The 24,854-nt window shown below is 44.6% G+C and overlaps 1 protein-coding gene across 4 annotated transcripts in view; it reads left to right on the forward strand.

The window, feature by feature from the left end:
- Positions 1-18,800: 18,800 nt before the first annotated feature.
- Positions 18,801-24,854, forward strand: part of ARHGAP22 (Rho GTPase activating protein 22) — a 209,421-nt gene continuing 203,367 nt past the window's right edge. For 2 of the 4 annotated variants that reach the window (XM_025397719.1, XM_025397724.1), the window contains exons 1-2: positions 18,801-19,041; positions 22,546-22,708. In XM_025397719.1, the coding sequence (XP_025253504.1) occupies positions 22,657-22,708 (52 nt within the window). In that variant the 5' untranslated portion in view covers positions 18,801-19,041; positions 22,546-22,656. Of the gene's footprint in view, positions 19,558-22,545; positions 22,709-24,854 lie in introns of all 4 variants that reach the window. The other 2 variants (XR_003121249.1, XM_025397716.1) reach the window with 2 other exon arrangements.

The following is a 24,854-nucleotide window of genomic DNA, read 5'->3' on the forward strand; positions in this document are numbered from 1 at the left end:
AGGGCCAGAAGAGAGGGGAAGCCTTCTCTGCCCCTGCCCTGTCCTCAGTCATTGGGGAACAAAATACCCTCTCAGACTACAATTCCTCCTTTTTGAAGGGGATTATGAAACAAGATGGGAACCTTAGACATTGACTTCTTTTTGTCGGGGGAGCACCACCCACATTTCCTGGGGGAGGATACGCTGGGGATATTGGATTCTCTGTCTTAATTCTCTGCTACAAGAGAGAAGGAACCCGCCAGTATAAGCCACTAAACTTGCAGGACTCTGAGCAAGGCACTGAACTTCCTGAAGCCTTGTTTGTTTGTTTGTTTATAAATGTGAGGTAATGAGAATTGAAAAATAAGAATGTACCATATGGCAAAGTGCAATGTTTAGCGCATTGTGAATTACTGTGATGCAGACAGGCACAAAATGTGGCAGCTCCCCAGTGTAACAGGAGAATTCCGCTCCCCGCCCCCCCACTCCTAAACCCCAGCTGGTGGAGGGGAAGGTAGTGGGCCATGAGAACTGGAGACAGGGATTATGTGTGACTTCAGGCCTTCTGGGATGTTTCTACATGTAGTGGAAATTAAAATATGCTGTAAAAGGTATTACTGCAAAGTAAATAAGGTCCGGGCTGGAGGAAGCAAAAGTTGCATTTTTAATAGTAGATATGGGGAGGGGTTACTTATAAAATAATACCCACACCTGGAAAACAAAAGTCAGTTTATAAGAACATAAAAATAAGTTTCCCTTTTGCCCCTGAGCATTTTCCATTTGCCCAAATAATCACCAAGAGTAGTTGTTTTTAGATATTCTGATCTTCATTATAACTTCAACTAATAAACTTCTTTAGGATTTATGAATTTTTGACAATATCTTTGGGCCTTCAGACATAAAAAATAAGAAAATAGAGTGCTTACCCTATCTCCTTCTTACTCTCTTCTACTACTGATTTGTAATTGTATTTTTATTTTATCCTTCTAAATGTTGCCTTTTCAACTCTGTTCATTGTATTTTACATACCTTTCAATAATTTCCTTCATGACCTTAAATAGTATGTTCACTCTTTTATGTATCAAATTAGGATGGCATTCGCAGCTATGAAAGACAAGAATAGAGGTTGAGTATCCCTAATCCAAAATGAAAATCTGAAATGCTTCAAAATCCAAAACTTTTTGAGCCCTATGATAATACTCACATGAAAAATTCATTGGGCTGTGTCAAATTTCAGATTCTCAGATTAGGGATGCCCAAACAGTAAGCATAATGCAAATATCCCCAAATCTAAAACAGTCCAAAATCCAAAACATTTCTGGTTCCAAGCATTTTGTTTTGTTTCATTTTCTTTATTTTTAATTTTTGAGGGTACATAGTAGGTACATATATTTATGGGGTACATGAGGTGTTTTGATACAGGCATGCAATGTGAAATAATCACATCATGGAGAATGCGGTACCAATCCTCTCAAGCATTTATCCTTTGTGTTACAAACCCAAGCATTTGGAATAAGGGACACTCAGTCTGTACTGATGTAGTTATTCTTCCTCCCTTGCTCCTCCCCCTCTTTTGTTTTCTATATTATTGTTTTTTATATCATCATGGTTTAAAATACTTGTATTAGCTAACTAAAGGTATCTTACTTGCTTTGTTTATAGGTCAACTCTAAAAATTAGAAAGCAAATATATAGCGTTGACAATATTGTGGTTTCAAAGATAATATTCACGGTAGAATTGAAATTCCATGTGGTTGATCCAGAAAGAAGAAAGATACTTCTGTGCCATTAAAACTAAAATTAAATTATATAAACATATAATTTAATAAATTATGTTAAAAACAAAAGTAATTAATACTCAAAATGCACCACTCTGTTACATTTTGCTATTACCTAAATAGGCGAGGCACACCTGTTGTTCTGAGTGGTGGAAACCCTCTATCCTGCTGGCTACTGCAGGTTCCTCCCCAACTCTGCATGTAGGGATTTCATGTTGGTAGCTTCCGATTGTCCACAGAGGGAGTGTTTACACCATGGAAATTGGAAAACGCTACAAACAGGGGCTTGGTTTGTTGTTATGTTCATTAGACTTCAGAAAATGGTGAAGGAGGTTAATAATGTAGATTAAACTTAAATTGCACTATGTCTATAGCCCTTGCATTGCGAATAGTGCAAAGAATTGAGATAATATTTTCCCGTTTTTAAAAACTATTATCCAAGTAAACACAGTCACTCACACCATTGACAAATGAGTGAAGTTTCAATATAAGATACTGCTGAATCTGAAAGTGGCTGCAATATAATCAATATAGTTTGTATGGGAAGGAGACATCACTTAACAGTAGATAACACATCAGATTTCATGACTATAAATGTATTGGATAAAGCACTGTGGATTGGAATACAACTCCATTTGTCAAATAATGTTTAAATTGAGACCATAGATCGGCTAGGGATGCCAAAGTTTGGCAAAAATCAGTGAAAGCATTCTGTTAGAATCAATCAACTATATGGAATTTACAACAGAGAGTATTGCCTATTTTATTATTATTATTTGTAAAGTGTTCATTACATATCCTTTATAGCAGTAAAATTTATAATAATCACATATATGTGTGTGTGTGTGTGTGTGTGTATATATATATATTCATTTGTTTAGGGCTTGGGTTAAGCATTTACCAGCACACCATTATATCAGAGGTTTGTCTGATCTTACCACTACCTCACATAAGAGAGTAGGAGGAAGTGAAGAGGAATGCTTCTTCCTCCCTGGCTCTGGGGTCAGCGGGGTCCCAGGGATTATCAGACTCATCGGTAACATAAGAAGGACTCATCACCAGAAAAGCAGGGTGAGAAGCAGCTGGCAGGGCAGGTTATTCCCAGAGCCTCTGCATCTATAAATAGGGGCTATAGGACCCTTCCTGCCTGCCTCATAAGCAGTTGTGACATTTGGGATGACATCAGGCCCAAGGAAGGCAAAACAGTGACAATATTTCCTCCTTAAGGAGGTGTCCCCATCCCCACCACCAATTACCAAGAAGACATGTGGCTCAAACGACCCATGCCACCCACCCGCAGCAGGGCTTACCAAAGGCTAGCCCAATTCTGAGGTATGGGGAAGGGCAGGGAGGTGAAGCCACTTCTGCTTTTTGCCCTCATCCGCTGAAGGACCAGCCCAGGGGCCACATTTGAATTCTCAAACCTTAGCCGCAGGTTCACTTCAAGTTTTGAGAAGAAATTTACAGGCAGTTTCATTATAACTGGCTGGGTCCTCTGCAGAAGTGGCTCTCTGTGTTTCCGGAGAAACTATGAAATGTGGGGATAATTGCTGTAAATATGGATGGGCATAACTTTATCAACCACCAAGATTGATTGCCTTTTACTGCCAGAAATTTCTTGTGGAAAACCCCAAAATTAAAATACTTGTTATTTACCTTTCTGTGAATTCATCCTAAGAAAATAATCCAATACTGAGAAGGCTTCTTATACATTTGCCTCAAACTTTTTTTTTTTTTTTTTTTTTTTTGAGACGGAGTCTTGCTCTGTCACCTAGACTGAAGTGCAGTGGCGCAATCTCGGCTCACTGCAAGCTCTGCCTCTGGGGTTCATGCCATTATCCTGCCTCAGCTTCCCAAGTAGCTGGGACTACAGGCGCCCACCTCCCTGCCCGGCTAATTTTTTGTATTTTTAGTAGAGACGGGGTTTCACCATGTTAGCCAGGATGGTCTCGATCTCCTGACCTCGTGATCCATCCTCCTCGGCCTTCCGAAGTGCTGGGATTACAAGAGTGAGCCACCGCACCTGACCTTCAAACCATTTTTTAAATGATCAAAGAGTATGGGCCCATAAATAAACACAAAAGTAACTCTTTATGTGGAAAGGTGCTCTCTGCATATTGGAAATAATCTGAAGTGTTCAATCTTAGACTTTAAAGTAACATAGTATACAGTGAGTAATATGCTGTTTCAGACATCACTTTTAATACCATAAGGATATGCTTAATTTATAATGTTAAGTTAGAAAGCAGGTGAGCAGTCTGGCTGCAGGCACCGGCTCTGGGGTTGAAGCACCTGGGTGGGAGTCCTGCCTCTGTGCCTCATTGGCTGTCTGACCTTCAGTTCTGTAAGCCTCGGCTTCCTCATCTATACAATGGGTACCACAGCAGTAGCCTTCTTTCTGAGTGGTTTCAAGGGAAGCAATGGAATGGCTCCCAGCATCCAGCACATAGTGAGCCTTCAACATTATTTATAATGAGCATTGTCATTGCATCCATGGCAAATCAATCCACTGACAAAATGCTAGAGAGAAATGTTACAAACTGCTGCCAGTAGTAGTTGCTGGGTGGTGGCACTGGGATAGATGTCAGTCCTTGATCCTGCCTTTGTGGGATAGGATTCTCCCTCCCCCCTAGTCCTCAATAGTCCCCTACACTTTTCCTATTGCTCATCCATTCTGCAAATTGCTCTGTTATAATTTCCTCTTTGCTGTTTTGATTAGTGAGCTCTTGAGTCAGGGAATTTTTCTTGTTTATCTCCATAGCCATAGCCCCTAGCATACACCTAAGAAATAGTAGGTGCTCAAACATTTAACAGTCAAGTTTTCCCAAACTTTATTGAGGAGTGTTTCAGATATCTGCTGCTACATGACAAAATGTGGTGGCTTGACATAACAGCTCCTTATTATTTCCCATGATTCTGTGGGACAGAAAGCAGGTAGGGTTTGGCTGGGGGGTTCTTCTGCTCCACACTGCATGGACTCAGAGCCACCTGGCTGCGTTTGCTAGGGGCCTGGGAGCTGGAAGATCCAAAGAAAGCTTTATTCACAAGACTGGTGCCTCAGTGCTCTTCCTTTGCAGCCTCTCTTTCCCTCCATGCCCTCTCATCATTCATTAGACAGTGCAAATCTTATAAAATATGGCAGCTTAGCTTCCAGAGAGAAAGACAGTGGAGTTTCCAGGCTTCTTAGGGTCTACACGCAGAACTACTGCAGCATCATTTCCACCTCTTGATGGGAGGAAGGGCATGAGCACACTGAGAGGGAAGGAATTTGGAGGGCCATCTCTAAAGAAACTAATACTTGATGAATTTTTTAAAAAACAAGAAGAAAGCATTTTCCAAAAGTAACACTAGGATAAGCAGGTCTGGAAGCAGCATTAGTTGAAGTCTTTGCCCTTGCATTTCAGAGTGGCATGGAATCCAAGACATAACTGCAGCAGCACCTCCCTGGCCCAGGAGCAGCAAACCCCAAAGTCTCCCTGCAGTGAGATTGTGCTCTACTTCACAGAGAGAGACCACAGAGCTGGGCTCCCAGTGGACCCACAGAGAATCCTATCCAGCTCATTGCCCCCAAAGCTTCTGAGCCCCAGCACCTGTGTGCTATTCCTGAGTGGAAAGACCAAGGTAAGCAGGGCAGCCTCCACATGCTCTGACAGCTCAGCCTGCTGGAGGGGAAGGTGTAAACCTGGTGACACATGACCATGGAGTCAGCAGTGACTTCATACCCACATAAGCACTAAGATGCTACCTGTCCAGGAAACCAAGAAGGACCCTGTCTTGGACTCTACACTTTGAGGGTCCATAAGAACCCAAAAACACAGCGCACATCTATTCATGGATGTATGGAATGGGCACCACTGTTCCTCGAGAGGTGTGCCCAGTGCTGCCCTGCATGACCCATGGCCCTGACCCTGTACACCTGCTCACTGAACTGGCATTGCCCAGGCACCTCATCTCTTGACCTCTGTATGTCCTCAAAAGAAAATGTGACTGGATTCAAATGTTATGGATTTGGCGTGTAGGATCAGCTTAGGTTTATGGGTTGTGCTATTGCCAGCAGGAACATTGCTTCCATGTCTGGGAGGAATTGAATGTGGAAGCAATAGGAAAAAATATAAACTTCCAGACATTTCCTCTCAGATCACCTAAATGTAGTAGGTTCTCCGTAAGAAATCTCACCTCTGAATAGTGCCAGGTATGTATTTTTTTCCTTCTCTTTGAGTTCAAATTCACAGTTTCATAGGTACTTATATATCAGTGCAAAATTCACAATGGTTCTTCGTTGCAGCCTGGAAATATTTCATGCTATTAAACAGTTCACTCACTCTTAGATGCAAATGTGTTGTTCTGGATGCATAATGTCACATATGCAAAGTATGACATAGATTCTTCCTACCACCCACTAGATGCAAAACAAACACCAGAAATGCTAACAGTTTAATTTTTACATTTATTTTTTGTGTTTAAAATCACAATAAGAATTTAATTTTATTCAAATAATGTTTTTAATTTTTGTATCTTTAATTATCACATACATTTCGCTTCTTGATTTTTTAGATAAATCTTTAAAAGTATAGTAACAATAACATGCATTGGCACAGTTTTAACAAGACCTTTCTGAGTGTACACATGTTAGACTGGTAATGTATATTGTTGCCACTAGGGAGTACCCACTCTTTTGTATTCTGTGTTAAGCTTTCCATTTTGAAATGATTATAGATTCACAGGAACTTGCAAAAATAATCAGAGAGGTCCTAGGTCCCCTTGATCCAGTGTCTCTCAATTATTCTGTCTTACATAACTTAGTACAATATCAAAACCAGGGAACTGGCATTGATGCAATGTCTATCACTCCAGTTGTATTACATGCAGATTTATGTAACCACCAGGGTGCAGAACTATCCTGTGGCTGTAAGCTATCCCTCATGCTGTGCCTTACAGTCACACCTACCTTCTGCCCCATTTTTCCCTAACCCTTGGCCACCTCTCATCTGCTCTCCATCTCATTTAGAGAATGTTATATAAATGAAATAATGCAGCATATGTCCTTCTGGGACTGGCTCTTTTCACCAAACATAATGTCCTTGAGATCCACCCAAGTGGCTGGAAGCATCCATAGTCCTTTCCTTTTAATTGCTAGGTAGAATCCATGGCATGACTGTCCGCAGTGTGTTTAACCATTCACCTGTTTAACCATCTTGACCGTTTCTAGTCTGAGGCTATTACAAATAAAGCTGCTTTAGGAGCCTCCCTTCACTCATCCCCACACCATGTGTGTTGGTTGGAGCTGCTTCCACCCTCAGCAGTGGTGTGGACGCATGACCAAGGCCCATCAGATGAGACTATTCCCTGCCCCAGTTGCAGCGATGGGTTTAGGTCTGTACACATGATCCATAATATTCCATTCAGAGGTCATCTCAAGGGTTTTGCTAAAACCATTAAGTTTTTTTTTTTTAACCAAAAATGTCCTGAAAAATTACACTCAGCCCGTCTGGGCCTTGCAGTCCTCAGCTATGAAATAAGGACAAGAATCCCTATACTAACAGGTTAGTATGTATTTGTTCATTCAACAAACTAAAAAGTGTTTACTGAAGAGGTATGGGGGAGTATTTCAAGAAGTGGGAAGCAGGTATAAAAGCCCTGGTGCAAGAAAGGAGTTGAGTGGGCAGTATGCTGAAAGCACAATGCCAACAAGGTGGCAATGGCAGGTTAGGGGTATTGAGCATGAACAGGACCAAGATAAACTACAGAAACAGGAAAGGACCTCTCAGGGAGGGCCTTCTAAGATCCAGCAGGAAGTCTGGACTTGAGGCTCAACATGATGAGAAGCCATTGAGGTGTTTTAAGCAGGGAAATGGCATGCTCCAATTTACATTTTACTGCTGTGTGGAGAATGGCCTGGGGACAATAGAGCATGCATGGAAGCCAGTGCAGAGGCTCTTGAATGAGGCCAAGCAAGAATGGCAGTAGCACATCTAGGGTGATAATAGTGGAATGGGAGATAAAAGGATGGATTTGGGATGTATCTCGGAAATAGAAATGACTACAAGGCTTACAGAATGAGTCATCAGATAAACTCAAGAATGACTCCTACATCTTTTGCTTAAAGTTAGTGTGGGTGGCAACATTTATTGGCATGGAGAGGAGAAACAAGCTTGGGACAGGTTGAAGCACATGTTTCAAACGTGTTAGGTGTGAGATGCCAGAGGGTGAGGGTAACAGAGCAGTCAGAAAAGGATGCCTGTAGCTTAGAGGTGAGCTCTAGTCTGGAGACTGGGACTCATCAGTACAGATTATATTTTAAAACTGTAGGAATGGATAAGATACCTGGGAGAGAAAAGGCTCAAGCCTAAGACCTAGGAACCCTCAACAGTTAGAAATTGTGTAGAACATTGAGAACACAATTCCCCTTCAAAGCTAAACTTAGGAAAGAAAAAAAAAGGCTGAACTGTCATCACATGCTATCTTTTCCTTAATTTTTAGTTAACTTTTCAGTTAATTAATTTACAACCTTTCTTATTTTCCAATATACACATTTAATGCCATAAATTTCCTTCAAAGTACCATGTTAGCCATATATAGTGAGTCTTAAAATTATGGTTCAATGTTGCATTTGATTCCAAATATTTTGTAATTTCTACTCCAATATCTCCTTTTAGACATAAATTAACAATTTTTTTCAGTGCTTAGAAGTATGATTTTTAGATGTATGTTTTTCAGTCTTCTTATTGTTATCTAATTTTATTGTATCAAGATTAGAGAACATTGAATACTGTTGATTCTTTAGTGTTTATTTATTGAACCCTCTTGTGAAGTGATACATGGTCAATTTCTATAAATATTCCATGGGTGCAGACTTCTACATATATCTATTATATTAGGTTTTCTTAATGCATTGTTCAAAGTCTCTTTCTCTACTAATTTGTTGCTAGTGTTCTACTTGGTCTATCAGTTTCTGAGAGTGTTGTCATAAAATTTCCACTAAGATTGTGAATTTTCAAATTCTTCACATTATGTCACAGATTTTTGTTGGTTTTCTTTCCTCCTAGGCTATGTTGTTAGGTGTATGTAGGCTCAAGATTTTTGTATCTCTGTGAATTGTTTCTTTTATAATCTTGCAATGGCAATCTTCATCCCTAATAAAGATTTTCCTTAGTCTGTCTTGCCCATATTAATACTACTTCACTACACTAGTTTTATTTTTTTTTCAAGCCTATAAAGCTCTATTGACATTTTCAAAAGAAGACTGATATGGAGAAGCATAATATGTTTCCAGACTTAATATTATCAATAAAACATTTCTCCAAAACCAATTTATATATTCAGTGCAATCACAATTGGAATTCCAAAAGGCTTTTTGTGAAGGTTTACAAGCTGATTCTTTTTTATATATATATACACACACATTAAGTTCTAGGGTACATGTGCACAATGTGCAGGTTTGTTATATATGTATACATGTGCCATGTTGGTGTGCTGCACCCATTAACTCGTCATTTACATTAGGTATATCTCCTAAGGCTATCCCTCTCCCCTCCCCCGACCCCACGACAGGCCCTGGTGTGTGATGTTCCCCTTCCTGCGTCCAAGTGTTCTCATTGTTCAATTCCCACCCAAGAGTGAGAACATGCAGTGTTTAGTTTTTTGTCCTTGCAATAGTTTGCTGAGAATGATGGTTTCCAGCTTCATCCATGTCCCTACGAAGGACATGAATTCATCCTTTTTTATGGATGCATAGTATTCCATGGTGTATATGTGCCACATTTTCTTAATCCAGTCTATCATTGGTGGACATTTGGGTTGGTTACAAGTCTTTGCTATTGTGAATAGTACTGCAGTAAACATATGTGTGCATGTGTCTTTATAGCAACATGATTTATAATCCTTTGGGCATATACCCAGTAATGGGATGACTGGGTCAAATGGTATTTCTAGTTCTGGATCCTTAAGGAATTGCCACACTGTTTTCCCCAATGGTTGAACCAGTTTACAGTCCCACCAGCAGTGAAAAAGTGTTCCTATTTCTCCACATCCTCTCCAGCACCTCTTGTTTCCTGACTTTTTAATGATCACCATTCTAACTTGTGTGAGATGGTATCTCACTGTGGTTTTGATTTGCATTTCTCTGATGGTCTGTTCATATCCTTCACCCACTTTTTGATGGGGTTGTTTGTTTCTTTCTTGTAAATTTGTTTGAGTTCTTTGTAGATTCTGGATATTAGCCCTTTGTCAGATGAGTAGATAGAAAAATTTTCTCTCATTCTGTAGGTTGCCTGTTCACTCTGATAGTAGTTTCTTTTGCTGTGCAGCAGCTCTTTAGTTTAATTAGATCCCATTTGTCAATTTGGGCTTTTGTTTCCATTGCTTTTGGTGTTTTACACATGAAGTCCTTGCCCATGCCTATGTCCTGAATGGTATTGCCTAGGTTTACTTCTAGGGTTTTTATGGTTTTAGGTCTAACATTTAAGTCTTTAATCCATCTTGAATTAATTTTTGTATAAGGTGTAAGGAAGGGATCCAGTTTCAGCTTTCTACATATGGCTAGCCAGTTTTCCCAGCACCATTTATTAAATAGGGAATCCTTTCCCCATTTCTTGTTTTTGTAAGGTTTGTCAAAGATCACATGGCTGTACATGTGTGGTGTTATTTCTGAGGGCTCTGTTCTGTTCCATTGGTCTATATCTCTGTTTTGGTACCAGTACCATGCTGTTTTGGTTACTGTAGCCTTGTAGTATAGTTTGAAGTCAGGTAGCATGATGCCTCCAGCTTTGTTCTTCTGACTTAGGATTGACTTGGCAATGCAGGCTCTTTTTTGCTTCCATATGAACTTTAAAGTAGTGTTTTCCAATTCTGTGAAGAAAGTCATTGGTAGCTTGATGGGGATGGCATTGAATCTATGAATTACCTTAGGCATATGGCCATTTTCACGATATTGATTCTTCCTATCCATGATCATGGAATGTTCTTCCATTTGTTTGTTTCCTCTTTTATTTCGTTGAGCAGTGGTTTGTAGTTCTCCTTGAAGAAGTCCTTCACATCCCTTGTAAGTTGGATTCCTAGGTATTTTATTCCTTTGAAGCAATTGTGAATGGGAGTTCACTCATGATTTGGTTCTCTGTTTGTCTGTTATTGGTGTATAACAATGCTTTTGATTTTTACACATTGATTTTGTATCCTGAGACTTTGCTGAACTTGCTTATCAGCTTAAGGAGATTTTGGGCTGAGACGATGGGGTTTTCTAAATATACAATCATGTCATCTGCAAACAGGGACAATTTGACTTCCTCTTTTCCTAATTGAATACCCTTTATTTCTTTCTCCTGTCTGATTGCCCTGGCCAGAACTTCCAACACTATGTTGAATAGGAGTGGTGAGAGAGGGCATCCCTGTCTTGTGCCAGTTTTCAAAGGGAATTTTTCCAGTTTTTGCCCATTCAGTATGATATTGGCTGTGGGCTTGTCATAAATAGCTTTTATTATTTTGAGATACGTTCCATCAATACCAAATTTATTGAGAGTTTTTAGCATGAAGGCTGTTGAATTTTGTCAAAGGCCTTTTCTGCATCTGTTGAGATAATTATGTGGTTTTTGTCTTTGGTTCTGTTTATATGCTGGATTACATTTATTGATTTGTGTATGTTGAAACAGCCTTGCATTGCAGGGATGAAGCCCACTTGATCATGGTGGATAAGCTTTTTGATGTGCTTGCTGGATTCAGTTTGCCAGTATTTTATTGAGGATTTTTGCATCAGTGTTCATCAGGGATATTGGTCTAAAATTCTCCTTTTTTGTTATGTCTCTGCGAGGCTTTGGTATCAGGATGATGCTGGCCTCATAAAATGAGTTAGGGAGGATTCCCTCTTTTTCTATTGATTGGAATAGTTTCTGAAGGAGTGGTACCAGCTCCTCCTTGTACCTCTGGTAGAACTCAGCTGTGAATCCATCTGGTCCTGGACTTTTTTTGGTTGGTAGGCTATTAATTATTGCCTCAATTTCAGAGCCTGTTATTGGTCTATTCAAGGATTCAACTTCTTCCTGGTTTAGTTGGGAGGGTGTATGTGTCCAGGAATTTATCCATTTCTTCTAGATTTTCTAGTTTATTTGCGTAGAGGTGTTTATAGTATTCTCTGATGGTAGTTTGTATTTCTGTGGGGTCAGTGGTGATATCCCCTTTATTATTTTTTATTGCATCTATTTGATTCTTCTCTTTTTTCTTCTTTATTAGTCTTACTGGTGGTCTGTCAATTTTGTTGATCTTTTCAAAAAACCAGCTCCTGGATTCATTGATTTTGTATGTCCATCTCCTTCAATTCTACTCTGATCTTAGTTATTTCTTGCCTTCTGCTAGCTTTTGAGTGTGTTTGCTCTTGCTTGTCTAGTTCTTTTAATTGTGATGTTAGGTTGTCAATTTTATATCTTTCCTGCTTTCTCTTGTGGGCATTTAGTGCTATAAATTTCCCTCTACACACTGCTTTAAATGTGTCCCAAAGATTCTGGTATCTGTTATTCTGTGTCTTTGTTCTCATTGGTTTCGAAGAACATCTTTATTTCTGCCTTCATTTTGTTATGTACCCAGTAGTCATTCAGGAGCAGGCCGTTCAGTTTCCATGTAGTTGAATGGTTTTGAGTGAGTTTCTTAATTCTGAGTTCTAGTTTGATTGCACTGTGGTCTGAGAGACAGTTTGTTATAATTTCTGTTCTTTTACATTTGCTGAGGAGTGCTTTACTTCCAACTATGTGATCAATTTTGGAATAAGTGCGATGTGGTGGTGAGAAGAATGTATATTTTGTTAATTTGGGTTGGAGAGTTCTTAGATGTCTATTAGGTCTTCTTGGTGCAGAGCTGAGTTCAATTCCTGGATATCCTTTTTAACTTTCTGTCTCATTGATCTGTCTAATGTTGACAGTGGGATGTTAAAGTCTCCCATTATTATTGTGTGGGAGTGTAAGTCTCTTTGTAGGTCTCTAAGGACTTGCTTTATGAACCTGGGAGCTCCTGTATTGGGTGCATATATATTTAGGACAGTTAGCTCTTCTTGTTGAATTGATCCCTTTACCATTATGCAATGGCCTTCTTTGTCTCTTTTGATCTTTGTTGGTTTAAAGTCTGTTTTATCAGAGCCTGGGATTGCAGCCCCTGCCGTTTTTGTTTTCCATTTGCTTGGTAGATCTTCCTCCATCCCTTTATTTTGAACCTATGTATGTCTCTGCATGTGAGATGGGTCTCCTGAATACAGCACGCTGATGGGTCTTGATTATCCAATTTGCCAGTCTGTGTCTTTTAATTGGAGCATTTAGCCCATTTACATTTAAAGTTAATATTGTTATGTGTGAATTTGATCCTGTCATTATGATGTTAGCCGGTTATTTTGCTCATTAGTTGATGCAGTTTCTTCCTAGCATCGATAGTCTTTACAATTTGGCATGTTTTTGCAGTGGCTGATATCAGTTTTTCCTTTCTATGTTTGCTGCTTCCTTCAGGAGCTCTTGTAGGGCAGGCCTGGTGGTGACAAAATCTCTAAGCATTTGCTTGTCTGTAAAGGATTTTACTTCTCCTTCACTTATGAAGCTTAGTTTGGCTGGATATGAAATGCTGGGTTGAAAATTCTTTTCTTTAAGAATGTTGAATATTGGCCCCCACTCTCTTTCGGCCTGCGGAGTTTCTGCTGGGAGATTCACTGTTAGACTGATGGGCTTCTCTTTGTAGGTAACCTGACCTTTCTCTCTGGTTGCCCTTAACATTTTTTCCTTCATTTCAACTTTGGTGAATCTGAAAATTATGTGTCTTGGAGTTGCTCTTCTCGAGGAGTATCTTTGTGGCATTCTCTGTATTTACTTAATTTGAATGTTGTCCTGCCTTGCTAGGTTGGGAAAGTTCTCCTGGATAATATCCTGCGGAGTGTTTTCCAACTTGGTTCCATTCTCCCTGTCACTTTCAGGTACACTAGTCAGACGTAGATTTGGTCTTTTCACATAGTCCCGTATTTCTTGGGGGGTTTGTTCATTTCTTTTTACTCTTTTTTCTCTAAACTTCTCTTCTCACTTCATTTCATTCATTTGATCTTCAATCACTGATACCCTTTCTTCCACTTGATCGAATCGGCTACTGAAGCTTGTGCATTCGTCACATAGTTCTTGTGCCATGGTTTTCAGCTCCATCAGGTCATTTAAGGACTTCTCTACACTGGTTATTCTAGTTAGCCATTCGTCTAATCTTTTTTCAAGGTTTTTAGCTTCTTTGTGATGGGTTCGAACTTCCTCCTTTAGCTCGGAGAAGTTTGATCGTCTGAAGCCTTCTTCTATCAATTCGTCAAAGTCATTCTCCATCCAGCTTTGTTCTGCTGCTGGCGAGAAGCTGCGTTCCTTTGGCGGGGGAGAGGCGTTCGGATTTTTAGAATTTTCAGCTTTTCTGCTCTGTTTTCTCCCCATCTTTGTGGTTTTTATCTACCTTTGATCTTTGGTGATGGTGACGTATAGATGGGGTTTTGGTGTGGATGTCTTTTCTGTTTGATAGTTTTCCTTTTAGCAGTCAGGACCCTCAGCTGCAGGTCTGTTGGAGTTTGCTGGAGGTCCACTCCAGACCCTGTTTGCCTGGGTATCAGCAGCAGAGGCTGCAAAACAGCAAATATTGCTGCCTGATTGTTCCTCTGGAAGCTTCATCTCAGAGGGGTACCCTGCCGTGTGAGATGTCAGTCTGCCCCTACTGGGGGGTGCCTCCCAGTTAGGCTACTCAGCGGTCAGGGACCCACTTGAGGAGGCAGTCTGTCCATTCTCAGATCTCCAACTCCGTGCTGGGAGAACCACTACTCTCTTCAAAGCTGTCAGACAGGGACATTTAAGTCTACAGAGGTTTCTGCTGCCATTTGTTTGACTATGCCCTGCCCCCAGAGGTGGAGTCTATAGAGGCAGGCAGGCCTCCTTGAGTTGCGGTGGCCTCCACCCTGTTCGAGCTTCTCGTGGCTTTGTTTACCTACTCAAGCCTCAGCAATGGCGGGTGCCCCTCCCCCAGCCTCACTGCTGCCTTGCAGTTTGATCTCAGATTGCTGTGTTAGCAATGAGCGAGGCTCCCTGGGTGTGGGACCCTCTGAGCCAGGCGAGGGATATAATCTCCTGGTGTGCCGTTTGCTAAGACCGTTGGAAAAGCGTACTATTAGGGTGGTAGTGACCCAATTTTCCAGGTGCTGTGTGTCACAGCTTCCCTTGGCTAGGAAAGGGAATTCCCTGACTCCTTGCGCTTCCCGGGTGAGGCGATGCCTTGCACTGCTTTGGCTCACGCTTAGTGAGCTGCACTCATTGTCCTGCCCCCACTGTCCAATAGGCCCTAGTGAGATGAACCCAGTACCTCAACTGGAAATGCAGAAATCGCCTGTCTTCTGTGTCACTCACGTGGGGACTGGAGCTGTTCCTATTTGACCATCTTGGAACTGCTCCTCTACACTAGTTTTATTTTAATTCCTATTTGTCTCATGCATCTTTTTCCATTCATTTATTTTCAACATTTCTGTGTTCTAATGTTTTAGATATGTGTCTTCACAAACAGCTACCATTGGATTTTTAAAAATTCCAACCTAAGTACTTCTGTCTTTTAACGTGTGAGATTAATCTGTTTACATTTACTATGATTACTGATAAATTTACGGCATTTATACCTATTTTTATCTTCTTCTTTTGTGTTTCTATTTATCGTAATTTTTATTTTATTGTTTTCTCCCTTTCTCCGTCTGTTGAATTGATTGAGATTTTTTTTGTATATAGCCCCCTCTACTGGTTTAGAAGTTATACATTCTACTTCTACTCTTTACTTATTATTCTTAACATTTTTGACATGAATATTTGACTTTTAAATGCCTACCACTGCAATGTCCAATAGAGTAGGGCCACTAACCACATTTGAAATTAGATCAATTGAGCACTTAAATGTTTAATTTTATTTAATCTTAATTTAGAAATTGATACACACTCCAATTACTAAAAAGCTTTTACGTATGTTTAGAACAACTTGAAAATCTTTTTTTCAACTCTAAATTTTGTAAACTCTAAATACAGATAAAATATTTGTAGCAGAAATTTAGCATCCAAATTGGAATATGCTATAAATGTAAAATACACACCAGATTTGGAAGAGTTGGTATAAAAAAAATACAAAATGTCTCAATAAATAATATTTATAAATGATTACATGTAGAAATGATAGCATTTTGCATATATTGCCCTAAATAAAATGTTACTAAACTAATTTCACCTGTTTCTTTTTTAATATGGCTACCAGAAAAAATGTAATTATAGATGTGGTTCAAACTATGTCCCTGTTGGACAGCGCTGATCCGGAGTAAAACCCGCAAGTGCCCAGCAGACTTAATGTCCCGATTCTCCCCAGTCTTCTCTTCCAGGTGACTCTTCAGTGTTAGTAACTGCATTGTATGAATATTCGTTCCACCTCATCCTTAACACTCCCACCTTTTTTACTCGTCACTCACGCAGCATGATGCTCTGGTTTACCAAAATGTTTGCCAATTCCTCAGTCGTCTCTGCACCCAGCTTCCCTTGCCTCCTTCACAGTTCAACTCTCTTCTTCCAGTTTCCGAGTCCACTTAGGAGGCTGCATTCCCTCCCAGTGTCACCGAGTACCCAGGCCCCGGACAGAGACCCCCTGCCACGGTGCCACGGCCTCCACACCTGCTCCACGGTGGCTTCTCCAGCTCAGGGGGGCTGCCATGTGCAGGAGCCACAAGAGGCCGGCCCAGCCCGAGCGCAGACAGGAAACGGCACTCCAGGGAGGCACTGGACTCAGCCCCACACCCTCCATGTCCCTGCGGCTCCAATTCATAGTGGGAATAAGGATGAGCAGCACCTCGTCCATTCCCTTAATCCCCTCCCAGAAAGTACTTCCGATTATCCCGGCCACAGCCTCTGGATCAGAAGAGGGGCTTTAGCGTCCCCGTCGTATAGGCCCCACCTTGGCAGGGCTGAGGTCAAAGCATCATCCTCTCTCCTGGGGTCTCAGGGAGCCACTCTCCAGCTCCGCTCCTCACAGACACGTCCCAGTCCGGTGACCCAGGGCCAGGACCAGGGTGAGGGGAGAGGGACGCTCATTGCCCCTTAAAATTTGCATCCAAGATAACTCACTTGCTTCACCCCGTTCCCAGCTGTGTACCCACAGAAGCATGTGTTTCCTGTGAGTGTTACCCAGGTGACTCCCCTGGACTTCCTGAAGCGGACAGAGCCCCTCTTCAGGACATCCTCTGTCCCTGTGCTGGTCATTGCTGTTGGAAAACCCAACAGCTCAAGTAGTGTGCTGAGGGCGCCACCTCGTGGCTAATACGAATCAGCTCCAGGTTTCTTCTTCCAGTAATGTGACTGTTTTCAAAAAGGTGCAAACAATCCCTAGGTTCTGGCATCGACTGACTTAAATATCTAAGCACGTGAAACAATAGATAGCCCTGCAATGCTTACGACAACTAGAAAAACCAAACAACGTCGCTATATAAAAGCAAAAGTATCCTAAGAACTCTAAACATGATCTACAGTGTGGTTCTGTGGCTTATATTTTAATTTATCATGTAAATTTAAATGCAGAATATCTTTCAATATGTGAGAAACTTGGTTTGAGAAGCAAAAACTGCCTTAGCTTCTGCCGATGATGATGATGGATGAAGCAGAAGACACAAGCACTTCCAGGGCCCCTCATAAAGGTTGCAGCTGGAACACACCGTCCTGGCCAAGGGCATGAGCATGGTGTACTTAATGCGAGTTGGACACTTAGCTAAATGTCCTGCCTGACTTTCCTCGCTTCATCCTCTAACAGATCCAGGGACTCAGCAGTATTACTATCCTCACTTCATACATGAGGAAGGGGACTCAGAGAGGCTGAGCCCCCCAGAGACGCGGCTAAGAAGTGTCCGAGGCAGGAGTCAAACTCGACTCTCTGGCTCCCCAGTTCCGTTCTTTCCACCGAAGTTCATGCCGCCTCCTCCAGCAAGCCTGGAGAGTGAGTGAGCCCTCACCAGGGCACACACAGAGAAGGCCTGTCACAGTGTTTTCAATGGAGCCCCCTATAGCTGTGGAGACTGACGGGGTCCAAGAACAGGATGCTATGACCTTGCTTCTCAGGTGCCCTGAGCTCTAGTGTTGTGGCAGGCCTTACCTCTGCCAGCTCCCACTCTCCACCATGGTCAAACTGCCCCACACCTGGGGTCTCCAGGGGCAGGCCAGAGGTTACCACAATGCTTAGGGTGAGTGATGACCCTGAGGCTGGACTGACCCAGCTCTGCCCAAAGACTGAATCAGGCTCTCCAAGGCCATCAGCGCATGGCCAATCACCCTGCCTTTGTCAAGGACAAGACGGCAGATGAGTCCAGGTGAACCTGGACGCTGAACCCAAGTGAGTAGGAGGCCACTATACTTTTGGGGAAGGATCTCTCTGCCCAACACAGACTCCGAAAGCCAGTTCAAGAGCCACCTGCCTGCTTCCTCTGCTTTGACTTTCAAATGCCAGCCATGCTGCGTGTGGCTCTGGGACCTTGGGGAATGCACAGACCCTTTGTGACCGTAGTTTCCCAGTCTATGAAGTAGGGGAGATTGGGAGCCTTGGGAAGTGGCTCCGATCCCCCTCGGCAACCTCAGGGCTCCTCCCCTGCTAGTGATTTCTCCAGCCCCCACTTTCTCCCCATACTTAAGACACAGAATTGGGCCAGCTATGCAGAATTCACCTGCTCCGAGGAAGACTCAGTATAGAAAACCCTCGAAATCCCACACGCCCTGCCAACAGCACGGGGCACACAGGACGGTGAGCTACAGATGAGGCTGGGGTGAGACGAGCTTGAGTAACCAGAAGCCAGGAGGGAAGGCGCGGCGAGCGGTCCGGGAGCTCAGGAGGCTGCGTCCCCGATGCCCGCCAGGGGGCGCCGTGCACTAGGGCCCAGGAAGGTCGCCTCCGCCCGCGGCGCCACCCTCGCTGCCCGGCAGGGGTCAGCCTCGCCCGGCCATCCCCGACCCAGCTGCTTCAGGCTCTCGACCCGCGGGGACCGCCCGCCGCACCGCATCCCCCAGAGGCGCCGAATAGAAGGGAGCTTGGTCCTGCCTGAGGATGCGTGGCCTGGGCTGCATACCCCCGGCCCTGCTCGCCCGCTCATCACACGGAGGCCGGGGGCAGGGTCACGGTCAGGGAGCCTGCGGGGCTAAAGGAGCCGGCCGAGAGCTCAGGAGCTGCCGCTGGGCGGCGAGAAAGGAGCCCCAGGCAGGCCCCGGGCGGCCGAGGCGGGGGAGGAGACGCCAGACCCCGGTTCCAGGTGAGCAGCCCCGCCCGCTCTGCTGGAGGCCCCGCTCACCGCCGGCGGGAGATGTGGGTGCAAGCCCTGGGGCGCACGTGGCCAGGCCACTGCCACGCCCGAGAGATGGGTTTTCGTCGCCACTTCGGCCCTGGTGAACCCTGTGACTGGAGTGCCTCCCAGTCCCACCGTGATGCCCACCTCGGGGCGCAGCCAGGTGCCAGGCTAACGCGTGTGATCCACAGTGTGCTGAGAAGTGCTGACTGTCATTGCGAATGTCCGCGGTGGGGTGACGCCTGGGCAGGGTGCGCTGGCCTGGTTCCAGAAGACCTGGCCTCTCCAGCCCCCACGGGGCGCCCGTTTGCTGCGTGGCCCATGCGAGCGGCGGCTGCTCTTGGCTGAGTCATTCCGAGACAAGCGTCCAGCCCGCGCTCTCTGCCGTCCTTCCCAGCGCTGCCCGGCAGGCCCCGGGAACTGTGCCCAGCTGTGCCCGCTTAGCTGGTGCATGACCTGCATTTGAACTTGCTGCAAAGAAAGGTGGGTGAGGGAAAGGCGAGGGCTGGGGTGAGGGTCTGGAGAGCAGTCTCCTGTCCCTTCTCCCACTGAGGTCACTGTCCAGCTGGTGGGCAGAGCTCTGTCCCCAAGCCTTCCAAAGGAGAGGCCCACGCTGTAGGACCTTGTAACACTATTGGCTGAGGTTGGTAAAGGTCACAGAGGTGGTTCCTAATAAAACTTCCCTAACCAGAGGTCTCCTGATGCAGCGTCCCCCCAACACACACACACATCCAGTCTCCATGGTGTGGGTGGAGGTCACTGAGGAGCAGGGACCTGTCCGGGCACACACGGCCCAGTTCACCGCCTCTCGGGGGAAGGGCCCGAGACCAGGAAGGAGATTGGATCACCGACCTGGCCAAGAGGAAAGAAAGAGAGGGAAAAAGGGAGGAGAGAAAGAAAAGAAAAGGGAGAGGAAGGAAGGAAGGAAGGAAGGAAGGAAGGAAGGAAGGAAGGAAGGAAGGAAGGAAGGAAGGAAGGAAGGAGAGAGAGAGAGAGAGAGAGAGAGAAAGAAAGAAAGAAAGAAAGAAAGAAAGAAAGAAAGAAAGAAAGAAAGAAAGAAAGAAAGAAAGAAAGAAAGAAAGAAAGAAAGAAAGAAAGAAATCAGCATGTCCAAGGAGAGGAACTAACATTCCCCCTCTTCCTCTGTCTCTCCCTCTCTCTCCTCTCACACAGCACACACTCACACACACACCACGCCAGCTGGGTGGTCTCATGTATCTTGTCCTTAGGGCAACCTCACTGTGGGCACTGTATTTTGGAGCCCTTCTCCCCACCCTTGGTTGCAGTGGCTGGCATCCACTCTAGCATCCACCTCTTTTCCATACCAGCCGAGGTGGCTTTTAAGAAGCCAACCCACCCTATTCCTAGTATAAGACCAGTTTGGCTTTAGCCAATCAGCACATTACATTGGTTTGGGTGGTTCAGGGATGGGTGAGTGGCCCAACCAAGGCCATGAGGCCAGAAGAGATGCTTGGGAGAGTAGGGAGGGGCAGTTTCCCAGCACTTTTGAGAGAGACACTGGAAGATAGGCTCTTTCTTTGTGTTGGTCGTGAAAGAAAGAGTATTAGTTCCTGAAGCGAGCCGTCGTCCAGCATTTTTTAATAATGAGGGGATTTTGTGGAGAATGAAGCAGGCATTCCAGAAGCAAACAAGAGAACTGGGAAAAAAAAGACAGATTTGGTTAACATTGCCAAGCTGCTGGATCCAGCCATGTCTGAAGTCCATATTATGAGGTCTTTCCTACTCAAGGAACCAATAAATCCCCTCTTTTTAACTGGCTTTCTTGTTGTCTGCAGTTGGAAGTTTCTTACCTGGTGGTATTTTCTTTTTTGATCAAAGAGAAAATGGATATTTAGAAGGTATAAGGTTGCCAGATAAAATACAGGACACCCGGTTAAATCTGAATAGTGTTTCAGGTCAACTATGCATACCTTTTTAGCAGGCATTATGTCACATGCAATATTTATAGCAGTTACACTGCAAAACTAACTGGGCATCCTATACCTTTTTTTGCTCAATCTAGCCCATGTCTAAATTCCCAGCACTTGAAAAAGGAAAATCTTGACTTGGTCCTAGAGTTTTTAGTTCCAAAGCCCCCTGCACACCAGGTCATGGGATGGGCTTCTCGCTCTCACTCCTCTCTGCCTGTGTACCTGTGGGCTCTTATCAGCCTTGCACTCCGGCCTTTGCAACCCAAATTACTGCTTACTTTGTGGCAAGGACATGCTGGCACCTTGGGTTTTGGCCCTTGCTGCTCTCTTCAAGCAGTTGAGTGCTTGCCTGCTGCCTCCTTCCGCTCCTAACTGTCCCTGGTCACTCCCCAGAGGCTCAGGTTGGCCCCCTTCTTTGTGCTGTTCCAATGCTCCCTTCTGAGAACATTAGCAGCAGGAACTGTCCACAGACCCCCAAGGCATGGGCCAAGATGACATTCCCCCAACACAGCCCACTGAGCACTGTCCGGCAGCCCAGGTTCTACCCTCTTGCAGTGGTGACAGCCCCAATTCCTGCACCCCCAAGCCCAGGTGTAGGAAGGATCTGCCCTGCACTGAGCCACTGAGCACTACTACTATGCTTGTTTTATCTTTATAGCAGTGATTGGGTTTTAACTGCTTTCATGCTCTCTGCAACTGAAAGGTGTTTCAGGTCACTGCCAATAAACATGATGCAAACTCAATAGAGCAGAGGAGACAAGGAGGGTGCTGGGAAGAAAATTCAGGTGCATGCCCTCCCAGGAGTCACTGCTCCATCTGAGTCAATGCTGCCCTCATTTAGATAACATTGTATTCACCATCTTGGAGCCTGCCTTTGCCTTGGACTGCCAGGACCACTATGTCAATGATGTTGATGGCTGTGTAAACATCGCTTGGCTGTTTCATAATCGGGATTTTTCTTTTTGATTCTCCACAACTGTAAATTATGCTGTAATGATGCTAAATTTCCAGAAATGGAATGGAGAAGTCATGCCATGAGCAGCCTGTGTGCCTGGTGAGGGTCTCACATGGGGTGTTCCTGGACCTTGACTGTCCCTCTGTGGGACTTGCTCTCCCCACTAACAGGACTGCTGTGCCCATCAGACGAAGACCATAAATGCATCCTGGAAGTCATGCTGCAAATTTGCAGTGTCCTTTGTACTTATTTCTAAGGCTTTCTGGAAACCCAGCTCCCCTTAAATCCAGGTCAGCTCATGGAAAAAAACCAAATATAGCATTTGATGTGTGCTGAGGGCTTTGCTCACAAAGCCCCTTCTTTCCACTTCTCAATCCTCTGTTCTGAGAAGTGGTTGTCACTATGGTTCCCATTTTACAGATTTGAGGAACTGATACCCCAAGACCCCGTGACTTGCTCAAGGCCATTCCAAGATCCCTAGATGCACTTATGCTTAATGAATTAATTCCTCACAGCAAGGCTTCTTGTTTAAAATCCAAGAAAATACCAGATAAAGGGCATTCTAAATATATTTCTTTTCTATAGATGTGGATCTCCTGTTACTGGAAAACAGGAATTAGCTTGTCTGCTTGAGGATGTGGTTGGTTCTTTATAAAAAGGATACAGAAGAAATTTGCATAGACTGCCAGCTTCATTATGCTGCCGACAGCTTCCAGCAAAAGGAGGACGTTTGCAGCCAGATATTTCAGTAAGAATTTTATTATGTTCTATGTGGGAAATGATTACCTTTGCATTTGACTTCTTGCTTGAGGATGGGGTCCCTGGAGGCTGTCTTGATCTTGTGGCTGAGAGCACCAGGCAGCATCTGTGGTCAGGGTTCTGACCTCCTTCAGCTCCTGGCAATGGCTGATGGCACAACCCCCACCCCTGAACTAATGCAGCTACTCTGTGTCTGCCTGAAAAACAGAGGCTTCAGGGTCCTGGGCTCTAATGACTCAGGGCTCTGATTGCATTCAGAGTCTGTAAGGACCCCTATGTCCAAGGACCGCTGGGGCAGTCGGCAAGTCCTTCACAGGGGAAAGCTGTGTGCAGCTGAAGGCTATTCTGTGTCCCTGCTTGGAAAGGATCCAGCCAAGGGGCTAGTAGAGAAATAGTGAGGACACCTCAGTAATCCTCAGTAAAGTGTCTGGGAAGTAACTATTATACCAAATGGGATGACTGTCTCTTTGCGTCCCTCAGTAAAGTGCCTGGGAGATAACTGTTAGATCAAGTGGGATGACTGTCTGTTTGGATCACAGGCAGGTGCTGTTTTGGTGGGCTGTGCAGGTGAGGATTGGCTAGGTTATGCATGTGGGTCACAGGCAGGTGCTGGCTGGGTGGGTTGTGAAGGTGCTGGTTGGGTGCGCTCTGCAGGTGAGGATTGGGTGGGTTGTGCAGGTGCTGGCTGGATGGACTATGCAGGTGATGAATTGATGGATTGTGCAGGCACTGACTGGACGAGCCATGCAGGTGAGGATTCGGTGGCTTGTGCAGGTGCTGACTGGGTGGGCTGTGCAGGTGATGGTTGGGTGGGCTCTGCAGATGAGAATTGGGTGGGTTGTGCAGGTGCTAGCTGGGTGGACTATGCAGGTGCTGACTGGGTGGGTTGTGCAGGTGCTGGTTGTGTGGGCTCTGCAGGTGAGAATTGGGTGGGTTGTGCAGGTGCTGGCTGGGTGAACTATGCAGGTGATGATTGGCTGGGTTGTGCAGGTGCTGACTGGGTGGGTTGTGCAGGTGCTGGTTGGGTGGGCTCTGCAGGTGAGGATTGGGTGGGCTATACAGGTGCTGACTGGGTGGGTTGGGCAGGTGGTGGTTGGGTGGGCTCTGCAGGTGATAATTGGCTGGGTTGTGCAGGTGCTGGCTGGGTGGACTATGCGGGTGCTGACTGGGTGGGTTGTGCAGGTGCTGGTTGGGTGGGCTCTGCAGGTGCTGACTGGGTGGGCTATACAGGTGCTGGCTGGGTGGACTATGCAGGTGCTGACTGGGTGGGTTGTGCAGGTGCTGGTTGGGTGGGCTATGCAGGTGAGGATTGGGTGGGCTATACAGGTGCTGCCTGGGTGGACTATGCAGGTGATGATTGGGTGGGTTGTGCAGGTGCTGGCTACATGGGCTGTGTAGGTGATGGTTGGCAGTTGCTAGTCAGATCACATGCATGACCTGATGGGCTCAGTTATGAGATGTTGCCTGAGCCCCTCCAGGACTGGTAAAGATTGGAAATTCTAGAAGCTAGTGGGTGAAATGCAGTCATGGACCTCAACCTCCACATTAAAATCACCCAAGGTGTGTTTAAAAATCCCCAGGCTCCACCTCCAGAGGTGCAGGTTTAATTGGTCTTGGATGAATCCAACATATCAGCATATTTTTAAAGTCCCAGGTGATGTAATGTAATGTGCTACCAGGTTCAGGATCCAGCGGACCAAGCCCAGGGTGGGCTCAGATTCCACAGAGCCCCTTTGCTGTGGTCTGAGTAGATATTCATGGGGTGAGGAGTAAAGCTCTGTGTTCATGAAGAACGGAGTGGTCTAGAAGCCAGGACCCCTGGGCTGGCCTCGTGCTGCAGACACTTCTCACACTGTCAACTTCCCTAGATCTCGCTTTCCACAGGAGAAAATAGGGGGTGGGGGAGCAGCTGAGATTAGCCTTTAACTCTCTTCAAGCCTGATACCTAATATCTCCAGTTATTATTTTCCCTGTGCTGGGTTTACTGCATTATATGACTTGGAAGGAACAGTCACTTGCTTTTATAGGAGGTTCCAGCCATCAGATTTCTATGATGAAATAAATTATTCCCCGGATTCATAGCATAGGTACAAATCCTTTGAGAAAGGGACAGAGGACATATTGCATGACATACC

This window comes from Theropithecus gelada, chromosome 9 (genome assembly GCF_003255815.1).
Source record: "Theropithecus gelada isolate Dixy chromosome 9, Tgel_1.0, whole genome shotgun sequence".
NCBI classification, from domain to species: Eukaryota; Metazoa; Chordata; class Mammalia; order Primates; family Cercopithecidae; genus Theropithecus; species Theropithecus gelada.